Genomic DNA, 19,451 nt, shown 5'->3' on the forward strand with positions numbered 1-19,451 from the left:
GAGCAGACCAGTAACACACAGACATGGGACAGTTTCTGGGTATCATGGGCAGCTACTTTATTATATTAGCTCAGGCCATGCTCACACACCCTTGGGAGGTAGGTAGCTCTATTTTATGGATAAGAAAACTGAGATTCCAAGAGGAAGCACTTTTATCTGGCCCCTGAGGCTTGGCACAGAGACACAGGGAAGGAAGGTAGGCTGAGCTCTTCATCATGCCCTGGCTCAGACCAGGACTGGGAAAGAGCCTGGGGAAGGCTGAAAATGAAGGAGCCCTGTCTTCATTTGAGGCCACACATCCACCCATAGCCAGATTCCAAAGTCAGGTCTCTGGGGCTGCTGAGACCCCCAGAGAAAGCTGTTCATCAAGTGCAGAGCAGAGTCAGTCAGGAATGGAGGACTGTAGAGCTGCCCACAGGCCGCATATGGGGTTCCTGTAGAGCCTCCTCTTCTCCCCCTAGCTCACTGGGCACCGTGCTGGTCTGGGCTTTGGGGGCCTCTGTTTCACCCTGATAGGACAGGCCAAAGCTGGCAGGGAGAGAACCAAGAGGTACTTTGAACTTGGATGCCAGAGAGGTCAAGGATATGGGCTCAGGGCAGGGAGTGGTGAGAAAAGGGGATACAATAGGAAGAAAGGGCAGCATGAGGTATTGAGGAGGCCAAGGAGCCAGGCCAATGGAGGGAATGGCATGATTATAGCTCAGGACAGCAAGATGTCAGTGGAACAGGAAAGGGGAAAAGAACAAAGATGGGGCCCCTCCCTCACCCTTCCTCTTCCCCCAACATACAAACGCTGGATTCTGGATTCAGTGGGTGGAGGGTGGGCCCCCTTATTGCCAGAGGGCAGGAGCCATGAGCTGTCTTCATCGTCACTGAGGCAGAGAAGAGAAGAGAGGAGATGTGGGGATTGTTCATCAAGGCCTTGGGGACAACAGGAATCTAACTATGTTCAGACCTCTGCACAGTACCCAGGAACAGCCAAGGGAGGATAGAGTGACTATGGGACCCCCAAGGCTGGAGAGAAGGAGGTGCTAGGGAGATGAAGGACATCTTGAGGCTTATATTTTATAGCCTCAGAGCAGGTTCTGACATGGCTATAATTAAAGTCTTAACCCTTTGAAAACAAACAGATCCAGCCAAGACAGGAAAGTGAAAAATTAATGTGGAAAAGCAGTGTTACCAGATTTTTTCAGCAGGATGTATAGTGAGCATGGCAAGTGGGAACAGTGCAATCCAGAGAGAAGGGTGCAGGCTGGACAGCAGGCTCGGGGTGGGGGGTGGGGTGACCAGGCCAGAGTGGCAGGCTCAGCTGGATAGCTTGGACAGCAGGCTCAAGAGGTGACCAGGCTGGAGTGGCAGGCTCAGGGAGTGACCAGGCCAGAGTGGTAGGCTCGGCAGGACTGGCTGGACAGCAGGTGCAGGGGTGACCAGGCCAGGTAAGCAGGTTTAAGAAGGGACTAGGCTAGGTGACAGGCTCAGGAATTTATGAAGCTAAGGTAGTAGGCCCAAGGGGTGATTAAGATGGGTTAGAGCATGACCAGGCTGGAGCATCAGGCTCAGCAGAAAGAGCGAGAAGGGTTTGGCTCAGTGGGAATGGAGGCAGGGACTTACCTGCTCTCTGCTTCCTCTGGGATCCCTAACATCTTGGCCTTGATCTTCTTCCGCTGCTTCTTGACAGCCACCTTCATGGCTTCAAGCAGAAGCCCAGGGACCCGGTGATCTGTGAGCAGCTCCCTACCCGAGGAGGAAAAGAGGCAGAGTAAGCAGCAGGAATGCCAGCAGTAGGTTTCATCCCAAGTACCTGTGCCTGTCATTCTCCTTTTCTGAAATGTTCTGCCTTGCTGACATCCCTCAGACTTAGCTTAGGTGATGCCCCTAGGAATCTTTCACAGCTGCTGGGACTTTTTTTTACTACCTCCTACCCCATTTGGAAGAAATTCCAGGAAGGCAGGGGCTGTGTGACTCATGTCTTCCCAGTGTCCAGCACAGCACCTGCCATATATCATGATGGGTAGATCAGTGAACTAAGGAACGGAGCTGGTGATGTGAGGCCCAGGACAAGTGTGAGTGGAGCCCCTGAGCTTCCCAGCCCCTGCCCACCGCCCTCACCGCTGGAAGTAGGCCAACTCCTCCTTCAGGAGGAACACGTTGGCTTTGAGCTCATTCCGCTCCTGAAGGATCTGCTCGAGCTCCTCTCGACTGAAGCTGCACTGTCCTGTCTCGGAAGGGCGCCCTGGCTGCTGCAGGGCAGCCGCCTGCAGAAGGACAGGAGAAGGACAGGCTGGGTCAGAGGGGTGCCTCTGTCGGCGCCCCCCTTTCCCTGGGCCATCACAGGAATGCTAGAGGGAGCGACTGGAGGGGAGACTTGGGGAGGTAAGGGAGCTGCGACAGATGACAGCCCGGTGCTCTGGCCAGCGTGGGAGCAGGGACCGGCTGGAGACGCGCACTCGTGCGCCACCTACCAACTTCCTTTTTTTTTTTTTTTTTTTTTAAGATTTATTTATTTATGATAGAGACACAGGAGGAGGGAGAAGCAGGCTCCATGCCGGAGCCCGACGTGGGACTCGATCCCGGGACTCCAGGATCGCGCCCTGGGCCAAAGGCAGGCGCTAAACCGCTGAGCCACCCAGGGATCCCCCACCAACTTCCTGATGGACCGGCTAGGCAGGACAACAAACCCAGCCCGAGTGCCCAAGTGCCAGACCTGTGAGGACTGCGATGGGCACTCACCTGGTCCTCAGGGGTCCCCGGAGCTCCTGCGTCGGCGGTTGCCCGCTCGGACCCCCGCCTCTGTGCGTCCCCGGCCCCCCCGGCACGGTCCCGCGCCGGCTCCACCGCCCCCTGGTGCGGTAGCTCCCGCTCTCCCTCGCGGTCCCTCGCGGAGCGCAGCTGGGTCTGCACCGCTGCCAGCTTGTGGCGCAGCTCCGCGTTCACCAGCAGGAGGCGCTGCAGCTGCTCCTGCAGCTGGGGGGCGGAGTCAAAGAGGAGGTAGGCGGGGCGTCGATGGGCTGGGTGGAGAGCCCCGCTCACGCCCATCACCCCGCCCCGCCCTCACCGCCTCGGTCTCCTGGCTGCGCTGGAGCAGATCTCGGTTGTGCGCCCGGAGCTCGTCCCGCTGGCGGTCGGTCACCTCCTTGAGCTGCCTCAGGAGAGCCCGCTCCTCTGAGGAAGGGGCGTTCTTAGCAGCGGCCTGGGGAGGAGGCCCGGAGCCGGCCCGCCCCGCCCCCTGGCGGTGCCCGCACTCACCCTGTGGGCCGGAGCGCAGCTCTCTGCGGAGGCGCTCGTTCTCCTCCCGCAGCCGCCGCAGCTCCACTTCGGCCTGCTGCGCTGACACCTGCAGCTGGGGAGTCCAGGCTGTGAGGGCGAGGCTCCCGCCAGCCCTGCGGGTGGCCAGGGGAAAGGGCGGCGACTCACTGAGTCTGGGTCCGGCCCTACGGCAGCCTTTTCCAGGAGCTCCAGCGCCCGCACCACCAGCGGCACCAGCCCGGCCGCCGCCTCCGGCCCGAAGCGGCGCGCCAGCTCCTTCAGCTCCGCGCCCAGGGCCCCCGCTAGATGGTACACGAGCTCCGCCGCCGTCCCTGACCCCGCGGCCACCCGAGGCCCGCAGCTGTGCACCCCAGGTACCGCCTTCCTGGGCTCCATGTCCCCAGAAAGTAAAAGGCCACGCCAACCTCCCTACCCCCACCCACAGCCCTAATTGGGGCAGGAAAAAGCCCAACAGTTCCGGCCCAGGAAGCAGTATCGGGCAGTGGGGGGCGGGGAAGAAGCGACAGAGGAGGAGCGATGAAGAAAAAAGGTAAAGGCTTGAAGGAGGTTGTGCACTGGGCCCCCTGGGCTCTGTCCTGTTTGAGCCCCCAAGGTCACAGGAAGCAAGACTGCCGACTTCCAGCCAGGCGTCCAAGAGGTTGAGGTTCACGGCTCTAAGTGGTCACTTTTGTCAATCCCTCCCCACAGCGGCGCAATCCAGGCTCCACCCCTGTGTCTGGAGTCATGAGGCCCAACTTGGCTGCCAAACACCACAGGCAAGAGGTGAGAGGTAGGAGGGCTGTCAGGCCTCTGCCAGGGACAGCCATCTGTCCAGCCAAGCGCCTGTTTTCCCAACCACCAGTGACACAAAGCCTAAGGGGCTATGCTGGGCACCACAGCTGTTGGGAAAAATTCACAAGCTTCTAGACTCAGAAAATGGCAGCAACTGCTCCAAAGGAGGCTGAAAAGAGTGATAGTTTGCAAATATTTTTAAGGGAAGTAGGCAGACGTGGTCAAGGCAGTAAGAGTGTTAAAACCCAACCCCACCTCTGTTCCCTGAATCTACAAGTTTCTTGATCCACAGCCCCCAAACAGGGAGGGGCCTCATGCCACTTTAAGACAAAGGCCACAGCCCCGGTGGCACAGCGGTTTAACACAGCTGCCTGCAGCCCAGGGTGTGATCCTCACAGCCCAGGGTGTGATCCTCAAGACCTGGGATCGAGTCCCATGTCAGGCTCCCTGCATGGAGCCTGCCTCTCCCTCTGCCTGTGTCTCTCCCTCTCTATTGCTCAGGAATAAAAAAAAAAAGAAAAAAAAAAAAGACCAAGGCCAGCATCTTGCTGTGAACAAGGCCAGCCTCCTGCCATCCCTACACCCAGAATTTGAGCTCAGGGGAAAAAAAACAACCTCAAAAACTCCTATTTATACAAAATTTATTATTACATTTTGCTCAGGACTACATGCCACGAGAGATCAATTACAAGAAGCACAAACAGGGAGAAAAGGAACCAAGCTGCTGAATGTCACCAGCTTCTCTTTGGGGTTTTGTAAAAGGCTCCAGTCTTGGGGAGTATGAAGAAGGGGGAGGTGAGGAAACAACTAGGCATAGAGGTCTTCTCGGTCCGCAGAGTAGACCTCACCCTCTTGCAAGAGAGCGAAGTTGAGGAAGTGGGAAGGTCTGTGCACCTCGTGGTAGAACTCTTTAGGATTTGCCAGCTGCAGCTCATACTTCATGTTTGGATCATGCCGGACACCTTGGGTTAGAAGAAAGGGCCAGTGTTAAGCAGATGCACCTGCCTCACCCAGCCTGGGCCCTTGGGCCATCTTGGAACCAAGGCCCAAGTGCCAAGGGTGATGGCCTAACCCCAGTCCCAATTCCCTGTGCTCCTCAACTTACCCATAAAGTTGTAGTTCCATGAGGACTGGGCAGGGACCATAAAAAAGCCAAGGAAGCGATCTGACAGCAGCATCTGGACCCTCTCGTAATGTGAGGGTAGATAGCCCTTGGGATTGTTGCCCTTATCTGTGTTCTGGCGACCCCATTCATAGCCACTGGGGGTCAGCTTATAGGCTGTCAATGTGCAGGAGCCTGGTGTGAAGCTGAAAGATGAAGACAGAGTCTGCTCAGGCCACCATTCTAGGCCCTGTACTGCCATGCCTGCCCCACCATACTTCCAACCAAGGAGGCCCAAAGCTACCTGCAGGTGATGATAATGGTCTTCTCACCATCCCAGGATGGGTTATCAGCCATGATCTTAGCATGAGTGGTGACATCTTGGGGTGATAGCTGGGGGGACTCGTTGGGCTGAGTGTGGATCCATCCTAAGGGTTCCATCTCCTATAGGCAAGAGAGGTGAAAACTATCTGGAGTGGAGCCCCATCCCCATCTGCAGACAAGAATCACCTCCATGAAAATTAACATGCTGCCTTCCTCCCCCCATTTCAGCAGAAGAAAGCTCCCATTCTCCCACACCCCTGCTGACCTTGAGGTACTCGTGCTGGGGCAGCTGGCCAGGCAGGTGCACGGTTTGGTGAGTGCCCCACTGTGGTACCATCACAATGCAGCGGATCTCCTTCACCTGGGGGTTATCTGGTGGACTCACTCCATACAGGTATCCTGCAATCTGGAAACAAGAGGGTTAAGAACCAAAAGGATTCTTAGTACCACTCTATCTCTAGGCTGCCAGCCCTGTGTTTCAATTCCCTTCCTCACAAAGAATAGGTCAGAATGTGGTCAGAATTTCTTGCATCAGAATCACCTGCTGTGCTTTTTCAAAATGCTAAACGTGGGCAGCCCGGGTGGCTCAGCGGTTTAGTGCCGCCTTCGGCCCAGGGCATGATCCTGGAGACCCAGGATGAAGTCCCATGTCAGGCTCCCTGTGTGGAGCCTGCTTCTCCCTCTGCCTGGGTCTCTGCTCTCTCTCTGTCTCTCATGAATAAATAAATAAAATCTTAAAAAAAAAATTGCTGAACATGGAACTCATCTCTGACTTCCCACATCAGAATCTTGAGTGGGGTCCCGGAATCTGCATTGCTCACATTCCCTGGTAGATTTTTTTTAATTTGAGAGTGAGCAAGAGAGCCTAAGAAAGGGAGTGGCAGAGGGAGACAGAAGTTCCCCACTGAGCAGAGAACCCAATGTGGAGCTTGATGCTAGGACCCTGTGATCATGACCCAAGGCAGACGCTTAACCGACTGAGCCACCCAGGAGCCCCTCCTCAGTTGATTAAGTATAGAGTCCATAAATAAATAAGCATACCAACACATGGTTCCTGAATTTTCACAAGCTGAACACCTCTTTAAATCCACCACTAGGTGGTATTTTAAACTTTACACTGCCATCAACAAAGTAGAAGGATCTGTGTTCCTATAAAATCATTCACAGAGAATATTAACAATCTTTTCAAATTCACCAACCCGAGACCACAAATTGGGTGTTTTATACAGTATGAATTATCTGACTACCCACAAAGCTAAGCCTCTTTTCCCAATTGTATTTCCCATCTATAGTTCCTTTTCTTTTTAAAGATTTTATTCATGAGAAGAAATAATAAACAGATTTTATCTATTTATTCATGAGACAGACACAGACACAGAGAGAGAGGCAGAGGGAGAAGCAGGCTCCATGCAGGGAGCCCAACGTGGGACTCAATCCCAGGTCCCTAGGATCACGCTCTGGGCTGAAAGCAGGCTCTCAACTGCTGAGCCACCCTGCAGTTCCTTTTCTAAACTACCTTCGAGTTCTTTGCCTATTCTGCAGTTATCTTTATTTATTTAAAGATTTTATTTATTTATTCATGAGAAAGAGAGGCAGAGATCCAGGCAGAGGGAGAAGTAGGCTCCATGCAAGGAGCCCGATGTGGGACTCCATCCCAGATTCTGGGATCATGCCCTGAGCCAAAGGCAGACACCCAACTGTTGACCCACCCAGGTGTCCCTATCTTTTTTTTTTTAAATGAACTTCTGCAAATTCCCTATTCTAGGTTCTACCCATCTTAGAATTATGCAAATATTTTCTTCCTGTTTTTAGTATGTCTTTTTTTTTTTTTTAATATGGAACGCTTCACAAGTTTACGTGTCATTCTTGCGCAGGGGCCATGCTAATCTTCTGATCATTCCAATTTTAGTATATGTGCTGCCGAAGCAAGCACTGTTTTTAGTATGTCTTTGTCTCACACAAGTTATTGATTATAATTTAATGTTTTGTGTCTTAAGAAGACCACCCCAAAACTAAGGTAATTAAATATTTTCTTCTAATACTCTACAGCTTAGTGTTTTGTTTTACATGCACATCTTTACGTGCATTTTATTTTTTAAGTGTTGTGAGGCAGGGTTCTGATTGTTTCAGTATCATTAACACATCCTTAATCCTACATTCCTGTTACACATTTATCATAGCTACATGAATCTGTTTCTGACTATACACTATCCTCTTCCAATCAGTTGTGGGCCAATACACCATTTTCTTAATGGCCACAGCTTTATAACGTTTTAGTATTTGGTGGGAGCCAAAATCCTTCTTGCTGTTTCAGCTATTCTTATATACTTATTCATGCATGAATCCTGAAACGAGCACCTCAAGTTCTAGGCAATCTTAGGTGAGCTTTAGGCACATAAAATGTTGGGCACACATTATGGCCTAATTAAACACACTTACTCACTTGGGCCCGAAGGTCAGATATGCAAATAAACTTCTTAAGCACATTCTTAGGAAGGATATAGGTATAACCGGTCTCCTTGATGTCATCAGAGGACACGTAGATATGATTGGTCCTTAGGTGAAGGTTAGCAGCAGAGATGGCCCTAAAAACGGTGGGGAATGTCAGCACTTCTGAGGCCTACAATGTCAGGTAGCATCAATAGGCTTTGCCATCCCTATCCCTCTCATTCCTTAGAGTACCTAACCCTCCATTCAGTCTTAGACGAGAAAGTCTGGGTCTCATAGTTGCTGGTGGTAGAAGTAATGATCTCATCGCCATGCTTGTTGACAGTGCGAGTCTGCGTTGCTGTCAGCTGTGACTGTTCCTTGGTCTGCTTCTCAATCTCTGCTATCTGCTGCCGCTGCTGTGATGGTGCCGAGATCTCCATACCCAAGATGATGTCTCGAATTTCTGACTGTGTCAGTGATGCCACATTGACGCTGTGGGGAAAGCAAGGATTATACCACAAGATCCCTCCCCTTGGTCAATTTTGTCCAAATGACAGAATGTAACTTGGTAGGACAGGGGACCCAATGCCCTTACCCCAGACACACCTCAAGTGGCACTTGTAAAAGAAGTATGAGGTGGAGATGTACTAATACTGCTAAGATTTATCACAGCCCAGGATGGCTCTGTGCATGTACAGCTTTCAGCCATGCTCAAACCTGCTCAGTAGCCATACCTTCCTCTTTTCTTTGACAAAAAGTGCCCTGGTTTCTAGGACAATTCTTAAAAATAGAAACCTTTAGAACTCGTTCTCAATTACAGCTAATACTGTCTGTCACCCTAGGGTTATCTGGAAATCTATGGACACTTTTATTTTTGGTTGCCACAATGACAGGGAGAGGGAAAAAGAGGTGTGTCTGTGCTATTAGCAGTGGTACCTGGGGATCTGGGATATTAAAACTTCCTGTAATGTATGGACAGTAAAGAAATGCCCTGCTCAAAATGGCAACATGGGAAAATGCCCTAGAATCAGACTAAAGCCCTAAAACAGACATTTTCTGCATTATTTGAAGACACTGCCTACCTCTTTTCTATAGGCATCTTTAGGACAATTCCTTAAAAAATCTCTGAACCCACATGTTTCCCAAAACCCCAGAAACCATATACTAAACGATTCATTTCACCCTTTTAGGATTTTCCATCTGTCTCCCCACCACCACTGCTCACTTGTTTTTCTTGCCATAGTCGGCCAAGATAAGATCTTTGAGCTGCACCTCCACCTTGATCCACTCCTCGTCAGTCAGAGTGGGCCAGATGTGGTGTGGTTCTGTAATGGTAGTCTTGTCTGGCTTCAGGATCACCTTTGCTCGGTCATTGTTAACATGAAGAGCACGCAAAATCAGGATGAGACGGGAGAAAGCCTGAGAAAAGGTATGGCAGCAAAGGGGGGGGGGGGGGGGGTCAGCCACTAGATGTCCTTCCTTGATTTCCTTTCAGGGAACCCAGGAATGGATTTCAACCACTCTCCCAGTCAACTTTACATGCAGAGCATAGAACTGTTATCTCATCCACAGGTTAAAGATGTGAAAATGGTCTCATTAGGGAACCTGAGTAAAAGCTAAGGAAGGCACAGGATTGTCTCGTGGCCCCAAAACCACTTCTCTTAGAGTGACCCTCTTTGTAAGGGGATTTCATACCGTGTAAGATGAGATAGTCTTGAGCCAGTCATCATAGAGATTAAAGAGAACCATCTGGGGTTCAGTGGCTTTAAGTATGAGGTCTCCAAACTTTTCCACCTTGAGACAAGCCTGGAAAGGTAGTTGGAGCTCTGATCCTTTGATCACAATATTGGGGAAGTCCAGCAAGTGCACCTGAAACAGGATATCAAGTCCAAAATTTAAAAAAGAGCCTGCAGGTCTCAGTCCTTCTTTCTTCTACCTCATCCACCTCTCACCTCCAATGGGTCCAGCATGCCCTTCCTAGTAACAATGATCTGCTTGGGCTGCTCCTCTACAGGCAGAGATCGGATCAGGGCAGCCACTTCCTCAGCTGTCTTCCACTTAGCCAGCTAAAAAAAGCAAGAGGGGATGAAATGGAAATTGAATTTCTACTATCCCAGGTCAAAGTGAACAAAGATCCTAGTCTTGAAATAATCAACCCAGGTTTCTGCTGCACACTGCTATTGAATGTTGGGTACTTTAGAGATGCAAAATGTCAAACTGCCTTGCCCTAAAGGGTTTTTCAACCTAGTTGGCCAAATAAAACTCAATCAAGCTGTACCACAAACTACTACTTGATTACATATGTCAGGGACAAAACAAATTAAGACTAAAGGTCATAAACAGCTGCACAAAGAAACAGGAAAACTTTATTTAAAGAGCAAGCGATAAAGCACACCACTGGGGGAAGGGGCAAAAGGAGGAGAGACTCTCAAACAGACTCCAAGTTGAGCATAGAACCTAACATGGGGGCTCAATCCCATGACCCGAGCCAAAATCAAGAGCTGGATGCTAAACCAACCAAGCCACCCAGGTGTCCCAATGCACAAATAAATAGGTCTTAAGGGATGAGTAAGACTATGATTAACGGAGTAAACAGGAGAGTTCATTCTAGAAAGAAAAAATATAAGCAAAGCCACAGAAGCGGAAATGAACATCAGAGTTTGGGGAAAACAGGATCCTGGATTGGTTGCAAGAGAAAACAGGCTGGGGTTTTTTGTTTGTTTTTAATTAATTAATTTGCTTGAGAGAGAGAAAGTGCACACATATGCAAGAGACAGCATGGTGTGGGGGGAGTGCAGAAAGAGAAGCAACCTCTCTGCTGAGCAGGGAGCTTGACGCAGGGCTTGATCCCAGGAACCTGGGATGGCAGCTGAAGGCAGACATTCAACAACTAAGCCACCCAGGTGCCCAGGAAGTAGGTTTGAAAGGAAGAGAAACTGTGGTTGAAAAAGTTATAGCCCACCCAGATATCATGTGTCTAGGAAGCCAAAGAAGAGTTAATCCAGCAAGAAGGGCTACCAAAGGCTTATAGCTAAAAATGTGGTAAAAGTAATGTTTTAAGAACATTTGTTCTCTTTAAAAAGATGATTTTTGGGACACCCGGGTGGCTCAGCAGTTGAGTATCTGCCTTTGGCCCAGGGCATGATCCTGGAGTCACAGGGTCAAGTCCCACATCAGGCTCCCTGCATGGAGTCTGCTTCTCTTTCTGCCTATATCTCTGACTCTCTCTCTCTCTCATAAATAAGTAAAAATCTATAAAAAGATGACTTTTGGCAGTCTTATTCAAGATAGGTTAAAGATAAAGGAGAGTTGGGGGTGCCTGGGTGGCTCAGCAGTTGAGTGTCTGTCTTTGACTCAGGGCATGATCCTGGGGTCCCGGGATCACGGTTACACATTTGAGCTTCTACAGGGAGCCTGCTTCTCCCTCTGCCTGTGTCTCTGCTTCTGTGTGCCCCCTCATGAATAAATAAAATGTTTTTTTTTTTTTTTTTTTTTTTTTTTTTTAAAGAATAGAGTCAAGAAACAGAGACCAAATGTAGGTAATGAAAAGACCTCACACATTGCTTGGCCTCCAACAGAAGGTACTTCCCAAGTTAAATAATTCAGGGAAAAGGTTCAAATGAGATACCTTTACCTCTCAGAGAGAAACAGAAGGATGCCCCCCCTCCACTAGCTGTCTCTCACACATACACAACCCCCCCCCCCAAAAGAAAAAGGGATAGTAGAAGGTAGAAAAGGGGGTAGAAAAAGGTTTTTTGGTTTTTGGGTTTTTTTTAGAAAAAGGTTCTACAGCTGCTCTATCCTTTAACCGGCTCACCTGCCCCAAACGTTTCTGTCCAGCCCACACGGATGTGTGGATTATCTTGAGGAACAGCTGTCCTGTGCGTGGATTGAAGATGAAGATGGCCCCATTGATGGGTTTGGTTGTCAAGTTCCCTTCAAAGGTCTAAACAATGATTACATCAGTTAGCACAGCCTAGACAATACCATCCTGCCTTTACACCATATACATTTGCCTTAGCACCTCCGATAGGCATATATAGAGCCCCACATTCCTATACTGCTTCTAATTCTCACCTTATGGATAGTCACTCTGTAGACATTAGTGTCATCCACAAACCAGATAATCTGGTTGGAGAAGAGCTCCCCATAATTCTGAGAGGACAGATAGGGCTCAGTGGGCTCAGATGAATAGAGCTGCAGCCCCTTGCGGATCCGTTCACGTAACACATACAAGGCAGGGTTTGCCTTCATGATTTTGGCCATGGCCTGCTGTATGAGAGGCTTGCTGCCCGGGAACCAGTTTCCATAGGCACTATGAGAATAAGAAGAGATGAGAAAAGTAAAGACTAGGGTGGCAGCCACAGGAAAAAGGCAAACTGGAACTCAACAGAGAAAGAAGACTGTTGGCCAGGCAGACAAGTGTCTGCTCATGTACACAGAGGCAAGGAAGAAAAAAATCAATGACCCAGAAAAAAAAGGGCCGCCCTTTAGGTAAACTAAAAAACACACGTATATTGAAGTATAGGGCCAACTGAGATGCATGGCTGGCACTCAAGAGCATGGAACTCTTGAGCTCAGAATTTAAACTGTATATTGGCCATAGTTCACTCATAAAATAAAATTTAAGAAGTACAGAACTAGGGATCCCTGGGTGGCGCAGCGGTTTGGCGCCTGCCTTTGGCCCAGGGCGCGATCCTGGAGACCCGGGATCGAATCCCATGTCGGGCTCCCGGTGCATGGAGCCTGCTTCTCCCTCTGCCTATGTCTCTGCCTCTCTCTGTCTCTCTGTGACTATCATAAAAAAAAAAAAAAAAAAAAAAAGAAGTACAGAACTAATAGAAAATACATATATGCTTCTGAGCACCAAATTACCTGTGCAGGTTATAGGCCAGGTCAATGGCAATGAGCACACCAGTGGGTGAAGGGTAGATACTCATGTTGTCTGTGGTGTAGTCCAAGAACTTGGCCCGGGCATAGCGTTCAATGTCATGGGAATCATAGTCCCCCCAGCGCAACTGGATATCAATCCAATACTTCTGAGTAGTGGTACTATCCATCACATCCCTGAAGGTGGAGAGACGTCAGGAATCCATGTTTCCAAGAAGCTACCAATACAACCAATGTCCCAGAACCACATCAACTCTCAATCGCTACATCTAAATCTCAAAATTCCCAGTCCCTCTGCCTGTTCCAGATCAGCAAGCCCCTCACCGAGAGAATCAGCAAACCTTATATGTTGACAGGATCAAGGGATGGCAATGGATTCAAGTTAGCAAGAAAGGCAGGCAGGAATAATTCCTAAAGTAGCACTGCTAGAAGACCAGTAAAATCAAGCTTCCTGGATGCCTATGGCTCGAATATAAAACACTTACTTGGAGTCTGCCAGCAACGAGGGCCGGGAGACATTCCACTTATAGGAGGCAAAGAGCAGGATATCTGCACAGGAAGAATTCATCTTATAGGACTTCCGAGGGTGAATGGTCTCCTTTTGTACTGTCTCAATTTCTAGTGCATCCAGTTCCTGATCAAACACCTGGAAGCAAAGATAGAAAGGTTATGACTGCTTATGGAAGCCCACTAGGAATGAGGGCTGGTAGAGTTTCAGATAACGTGGCACCTGGCGCCAGAATGCAAGTTGCATTCTCAGGGCTTCCAAGGTGGATTTCCCATACCCAAGAGGAAGTTTACCTGACTTCTGGTGGCCCCCTCCGCACCCAATTCTGGCCCACCTGACACAAATCCATCACAATGCTCTCGTGGATCTTCTGCCATAAGTGAGCTCGGAAGATCTGGATAAGAGAGATCTTCAGTGTGGGAATCTTGCCATGCATGAAGATACCCGTCAGGTCCAGCTGCACCTGAAAGCCTACATACACCTGATAGGAAAGAGAGAGGGACACCAGAGATCAAGGGACTTTGGTTCTCAGGGCATAATTAAAGAAGCAGAAACACTTGTTTTTAGCTTCCCATCTTCCCAGGTCTAGCAGTCACACTCACATTGGCCCGGTTGATGGTTGGGGACCACCAGAGGGTGAACCTACGATTAGGAATCTGGTTCAATCCTGAGCGCTGAGCATTAGTTAGCTTCTTCCACTTCATAGACTCCTCAAAACCACTGGCCTTTTCCCTATGAAGAAGAAGCTAAGTGAAGTGATGCCCTGCCATCTCCCAAAGATGGTGAACACCAGAGGAGAAAACACAAAAAACACACAAGTGATGAGCTCAGAGGGTTGTGACAGGTTACTGTAAGGAGAGAAGACAATCCTCACCAGAAAAGCCCCTCCCAGGTAGGGAAGTAAGTGCCCTTGAAGAGTGTGTGTTCCAGAATGCCTTCTACACCACCCAGGGCCTGGATCATGTCCGTACGGTAGTTGTTCAGGTTCCAGAGCTTCCCATCATGCCGCTGGTGTGTCCACCAGAAAGGGTTCTGCTTCAAAACCTAGATGGCAAGGCAGGAACCATCAAGCTTCTGGGTGCCTACTGCCCCAAATCCCTGGCATGGCCATGGATTCTTTTAATTCAGGGAAAATCTCTCTACTATGCCCTCCACATACCTGATACTGCTTAAAGTCAGTTCGAACACGCCAGCCCTTATCATAAGCCAATGTGTGCCGGTCCTTCTGGAAGAGGGTGTTGATTCGAGGAATGCCACGATCCCATGAATCTTCTAGATCTTCTAAGGTCAGTCGTCTGTCAAAGAAAAAAGATTTAAGTCAAATGTATTCACACACAGTTTATTTAGCATTCCTCCCTGGCCAAGGATAAACAAGTCAGATGTTAGAACCTATGTCCTATATCCATAAAAATATGGTAAGCTCTGCTCCTGACCTCCACACAGGCTGAAAGATCATCTCTCCATACTCCTGACAGGACAGTTATTCCTTCCTGGATGTGTACCTGTTCTGAGCAATGGCCTCTTGTCTCTTCAGTGCATACTCAGCCCAGACTCGCTGAGAATCAATGAACTCGCTCTCCCATGGCTGTATGTAGCGGTACAAGTTGGGAATCAGCTGGTCTTCTTCATGGCTCATTCCTGAACGAAAGTGTGTGATACCTACATCTGTCTGCTTGGACCACCTGTTTGGGGGACAATCAAGATTATAAAAAATAAATAAAACCTAAAAATAAAGAAACGTCTCCTTCCCTCAAGGTCTAGCAAAATATTTTTTCTTTCTTTTTTCTTTTTTTTTTTTTTTTAAGTTTATTTAAGTCATCTCTACATGGGCCTCAAACTCACAACCCTGACATAAAGAGTCACATACTCTTCCAACTAAGCCAGCCAGGTGCTCATAGCAAGATTTTCAACCAAGGTCAACCTACCTGAGGTCAGACTGGGGAATGAGCACATGTCCCATTGAGAGCATGCCAAGTCCACCCAATTCCTTAGGGGTATAGAACACAACGGGAGGGAACCGACTGGGCATCTTGGAGTTGAGGCCAATCTTGATACGTGTCTGGATCTTGTTCTCACACTTCACTAGCAAGTCCAGGAGCTCCTGGGTGTTCACCACAGCCTCTCGAAAGTACGTCATAAGGCCTATAAGAGCTGTGTTCCACTTATTCACAATCTGAAAAAAGTGGGGAGAAAGTATATTATAGGTAAGCCATGGGAGGGGGGAGGTAGTAGGGACTACTTAATCCAGTTAATTATATTCTCTATAGTTCTCAAGGAACACTGAGCTCAATGTCATCATGGAAGTATATAAATCAGATGAATCTTGAAAACATGTTAGGTGAAAGAAACTAGATAGATGTGTGTGGGTGGTACAGTCTCTTAAGCATCTGATTCTTGGTTTCAGCTCAGGCCATGACTTCATGGTCCTGGGATCCAGCCCTGTATCAGGATCCATGCTCAGAAGGGAGTCTGCTTAAAGATTCTCTCCCCCTCCCACTGCCCCTCCCCTTACTTGTACGTTCTCTCTCTCTCTCTCTCTAAAATAAATAAATCTTTTAAAAAAAGAAAGAAGGATCCCTGGGTGGCTCAGCGGTTAGTGCTGCCTTCAGCCCAGGGCGTAATCCTGGAGTCCCAGGATCGAGTCCCACGTCGGGCTCCCTGCATGGAGCCTACTTCTCCCTCTGCCTGTGTCTCTGCCTCTCTCTCTGTGTCTCTCATGAATAAATAAATAAAATCTTAAAAAAAAAAAAAAAAAACCTCTAGTCTCTAAAATAAAAATAAATAAATAATAAATTTAAAAAATTAAAAAAAGAAAGAAAAGAAAAAAGAAACCAGCCCAGAATGTCACATATTGCATGATTCCATTTATATGAAATGTCCAGAATAGGGAAATTCATAGATGGAAAGTACTCGTGGCTGCCAGGAGCTAGATGTGAGGGGAGCAATGGGGGTGTGTGTGTGTGCATGACTGTTAATGGAAATAGGGTTTCTTTTTGAGGTTTTGGAAGATGTTCTAGAATTAGTGGCAATAGTTGCACAATTTTATGAATACACTGAAAACCACTGAATTGTACATTTTAAAAGCATGAATTTCACCTCAAAAAATCAATTGAGGCAATATAAACACATAATCAGAGCAAATATAGTAAGTAATCTGGGGGGGGGGCAAAGGAAGAAAAATGAAAAAAATATTAATAGAGGGAATGAAAATAGGGGCATAGGAATTGCCTTCCCACTATAAAGAACTACAAAACTAAACAAAATACATAAAACAGTATCTTCAGACAACTGACAAACAGGCAACACAGTCCATGACCCTTGAGAAAAAGGAAACAAATGAAGTGAGTTTCACAATTGCTTCAGCTTCCTGCCTACTAGCCATTTCCCAGCCGTACCATACACATGGAGGGGTAATGGAAACAGAACCCAACAGTCTCACTGAACTGAAGAGACAGAGATCTGAATTCAGGAGGCCACGGCAGCTACAATTTGTGGGGTAGAAATACCAAGGAGAAGCAAGGTCTCAGAAAGAAATTTCTGGAGATCCATGAAGGGATTCCCTCAAGCTTTTGGCTGAGTACCAATCTGCATATAGGAACACTCCAAGCTCTAAAAGAACACCACAGGGCAGCCCTGGTGGCTCAGCGGTTTAGCGCCGCTTGCAGCCCAGGGTGTGATCCTGGAGACCCGGGATCGAGTCCCACGTTGGGCTTTCTGAATGGAGCCTGCTTCTCCCTCTGCCTGTGTCTCTGCCTCTCTCTCCCTCCTCTCTGTGTATTCTCATGAATAAATAAATAAAATCTTTAAAAAAAAAAAAAAAAAAAAAAAAGACCACCACAGATCAGAAAGCTGAACTAGTGCCACAGGTCACATTAAGGCTGGCAAGTTTGTGTTCACACCTGCCAGAGTAGAGACCTTGTAATACTTGGGAATTGGGTAGAGTCCCCCAAAAAGTTACCAACCTCACAGTGGAGATACCTTAGCCTGAGAACAAAGGGTGCTGCTATAGGTTGCCATAACCATGCTTAAAAGCAAGCCTTAAAAGGATCAAACTAAACTACAAGTTACTGAACTGCACACAGTTAACACAACTCAATACTCTTTAATAAGATGTAACAAAACCTATAAACCATGGAAAAAAATTACCATTCATGCAAAAAAATAGAAATGAATTACCCATAACCAGAAGAAAATTCAGTCAAAAGAAACAGACCTAGCAATAACACAATTAGTAAACAAGGACCTTAGAACATCTACCTAAAAAATCTTTTTTAAAGATGTTATTTATTCATTCATTCATTCAGGAAAGACAGAGAGAGGCAGAGACATAGGCAGAGAGGGAGAAGCAGGCTCCTCGGCAGGGAGCCCAATGTGGGACTCACACTGGACCCAGGGATCACGCCCTGAGCTGAAGGCAGACGCTCAACTGCTGAGCCACTGTGTCCCCTACTTAACAAATCTTAAAATTATGCTTGAGTATATAAAGAAAAATATGAACATAAAGGAGAGAAAAGAAGATATGAAACACCCAGATGGAATTTTCTAGAGATAAAAATTATAGCATCTGAAAAAAAAAAAAAAAACATTGATGGAAATAAAAAAAATATAATAGTAACATTGCAAAACTACAAAGAAAGTAACAGTTCACATTAATGGAAATGAAGGCAAATTAAACACTTTTTCAGACAAAAGCAGAGTATATTCACTGCCAGCAAGCATCTACTACAAGAAATTTTTTTTAAAGATTTTATTTATGAGAGAGAGAGAGAAAGAGAAGGAGGAAGGGAGGGAGGGAAGAGGAGAGGGAGAGGGAAAGAGAAAGAGAAAGAGAGAGAGAGAGAGAGAGAGAGAGAGAGAGAGAGAGAGGCGCAGAGACATAGGCAGAGGGAGAAGCAGGCTCCATGCAGGGAGCCTGTCGTGGGACTTGATCCTGGGTTCCAGGATCATGCCCTGGGATGAAGGCGACGCTAAACCACTGAGCCACCGGGCTGCCCACTACAAGAAAATTTAAAGGAAATTCTTTAAGCAGAACGAGAACAATACCAGGTGGAAATCTGGATCTACATAAAGTAACAGAGAATACCAGAAAAATTTTATAAGTAAAATGTAAAAGATACTTTTGCTCATTTTGTAATTTCTATATAAAACATAAACTGTTTAGAGGAAAAATTAGTGACAAAGTACTGTTATAATACAAGTATAGTTAAAACATACGACAACTACAAAGAACGAGGGGAAAAATGAAAATATAATGTTGTAATGTTCTTGTACTATATGTAACGCGATTTTAGAAGTAAACTAATGATCACACAATACACTGCGGTTAAGTTAGAGATGTACAGAGAACCAAACCAAACAATAAAACACTAAACAAAAAGTGAAACTAAATCAAACAAAACAAAACAAAAAACCCACCTGTGGTACCTGTCTGGCTCAGTTGATGGAGCATGCAACTCTCAGGGTTGTAAATTCAAACCCTATGCTGGGTGCAGAGATTACTTTAAAAAATAAAACCTTAAAAAAACAAAAACACTGGGATGCCTGGGTGGCTCAGCGGTTGAGCGCCTGCCTTTGGCTCAGGGCGTGATCCTGGAGTCCTGGGATTGAGTCCCACATTGGGCTCCCCTCAAGGAGCCTGCTTCTCCCTCTGCCTGTGTCTCTTATCTTCCTTTCTGTGTCTCTCATGAATAAATAAAATCTTTAAAAACAAAAACAAAAAACCCACCAGCCCCTTAATCCAAAATATAGCAGGAGAGCAGAATGAGAAATGAAGAACATGATGGCAGATTTAAACCCAACTACAGGGGCGCCTGGGTAGCTGAGTCGTTAAGCGTCTGCATTTGGCTCAGGTCATGATCCTGGCGTCCGAGAATCAAGTCCCTTCTCCCTCTACCTATGTCTCTGTCTCTCTGTATCTCTGATGAATAAATAAAATCTTAAAAAAAATTTTTAATCCAACTGTATTAATAGTTCTATCAAAGACTTCAAGACAGAAAATTATGAAGAGGTAGATTTCATAATGATGAGAAACAATTAAGGAAATAATAAAATTCTATGGGGCACCTGGGTAGCTAAGTTGGTTAAGCATCCAACTCTTGATGTCAGAACACAGGTCTTGATCTCAGAGTCACTGAGTTCAAGCCCTGCATTGGGCTCCAT

At 47.4% G+C, this 19,451-nt stretch overlaps 2 protein-coding genes and 1 non-coding gene across 3 annotated transcripts in view; all 3 read right to left on the reverse strand.

Annotated features, from left to right (window-relative positions):
• Positions 1–32: 32 nt before the first annotated feature.
• RILP (Rab interacting lysosomal protein) lies at positions 33–3,785 on the reverse strand. The gene is made up of 8 exons (XM_026016196.2): positions 3,415–3,785; positions 3,247–3,340; positions 3,056–3,162; positions 2,731–2,964; positions 2,110–2,255; positions 1,612–1,734; positions 789–872; positions 33–528 (listed from the first exon to the last, which is right to left on the reverse strand). Exons 1-8 carry the CDS (start codon positions 3,640–3,642, stop codon positions 387–389), a joined length of 1,158 nt encoding a protein of 385 aa, XP_025871981.1. The 5' UTR covers positions 3,643–3,785; the 3' UTR covers positions 33–386.
• Positions 3,786–4,662: 877 nt separating this feature from the next.
• Positions 4,663–19,451, reverse strand: part of PRPF8 (pre-mRNA processing factor 8) — a 33,127-nt gene continuing 18,338 nt past the window's right edge. Inside the window, exons 25-43 of the mRNA XM_026016297.2 lie at positions 15,218–15,465; positions 14,795–14,974; positions 14,452–14,587; positions 14,167–14,336; positions 13,895–14,024; positions 13,627–13,773; positions 13,270–13,430; positions 12,770–12,961; positions 11,972–12,209; positions 11,712–11,840; positions 9,847–9,960; positions 9,590–9,763; positions 9,120–9,313; positions 8,147–8,386; positions 7,908–8,049; positions 5,730–5,870; positions 5,445–5,584; positions 5,144–5,346; positions 4,663–5,000 (exon numbers count right to left, since the gene is read on the reverse strand). Of these exons, the coding sequence (XP_025872082.1) occupies positions 4,846–5,000; positions 5,144–5,346; positions 5,445–5,584; positions 5,730–5,870; positions 7,908–8,049; positions 8,147–8,386; positions 9,120–9,313; positions 9,590–9,763; positions 9,847–9,960; positions 11,712–11,840; positions 11,972–12,209; positions 12,770–12,961; positions 13,270–13,430; positions 13,627–13,773; positions 13,895–14,024; positions 14,167–14,336; positions 14,452–14,587; positions 14,795–14,974; positions 15,218–15,465 (3,234 nt within the window). The 3' untranslated portion in view covers positions 4,663–4,845. The remainder of the gene's footprint in view (positions 5,001–5,143; positions 5,347–5,444; positions 5,585–5,729; positions 5,871–7,907; positions 8,050–8,146; positions 8,387–9,119; positions 9,314–9,589; positions 9,764–9,846; positions 9,961–11,711; positions 11,841–11,971; positions 12,210–12,769; positions 12,962–13,269; positions 13,431–13,626; positions 13,774–13,894; positions 14,025–14,166; positions 14,337–14,451; positions 14,588–14,794; positions 14,975–15,217; positions 15,466–19,451) is intronic.
• Positions 7,294–7,397, reverse strand: LOC112933212 (U6 spliceosomal RNA). The gene has a single exon (XR_003237622.1). It is a non-coding gene; the product is annotated as a U6 spliceosomal RNA (small nuclear RNA).

Source organism: Vulpes vulpes, chromosome 2, assembly GCF_048418805.1.
Source record: "Vulpes vulpes isolate BD-2025 chromosome 2, VulVul3, whole genome shotgun sequence".
Taxonomy (NCBI): domain Eukaryota; kingdom Metazoa; phylum Chordata; class Mammalia; order Carnivora; family Canidae; genus Vulpes; species Vulpes vulpes.

Coding starts and splice junctions, on each gene's coding strand:
- RILP (XM_026016196.2), bottom strand. CDS start 3,642: ATGGAGCCCAGGAAGGCGGTACCTGGGGTGCACAGCTGCGGGCCTCGG. Junction 3,163..3,246: donor GCTGCGCTCCGGCCCACAGG/GTGAGTGCGGGC, acceptor CCCCTTCCTCAG/AGGAGCGGGCTCTCCTGAGG. Junction 1,735..2,109: donor GAGTTGGCCTACTTCCAGCG/GTGAGGGCGGTG, acceptor CTCCTCGGGTAG/GGAGCTGCTCACAGATCACC.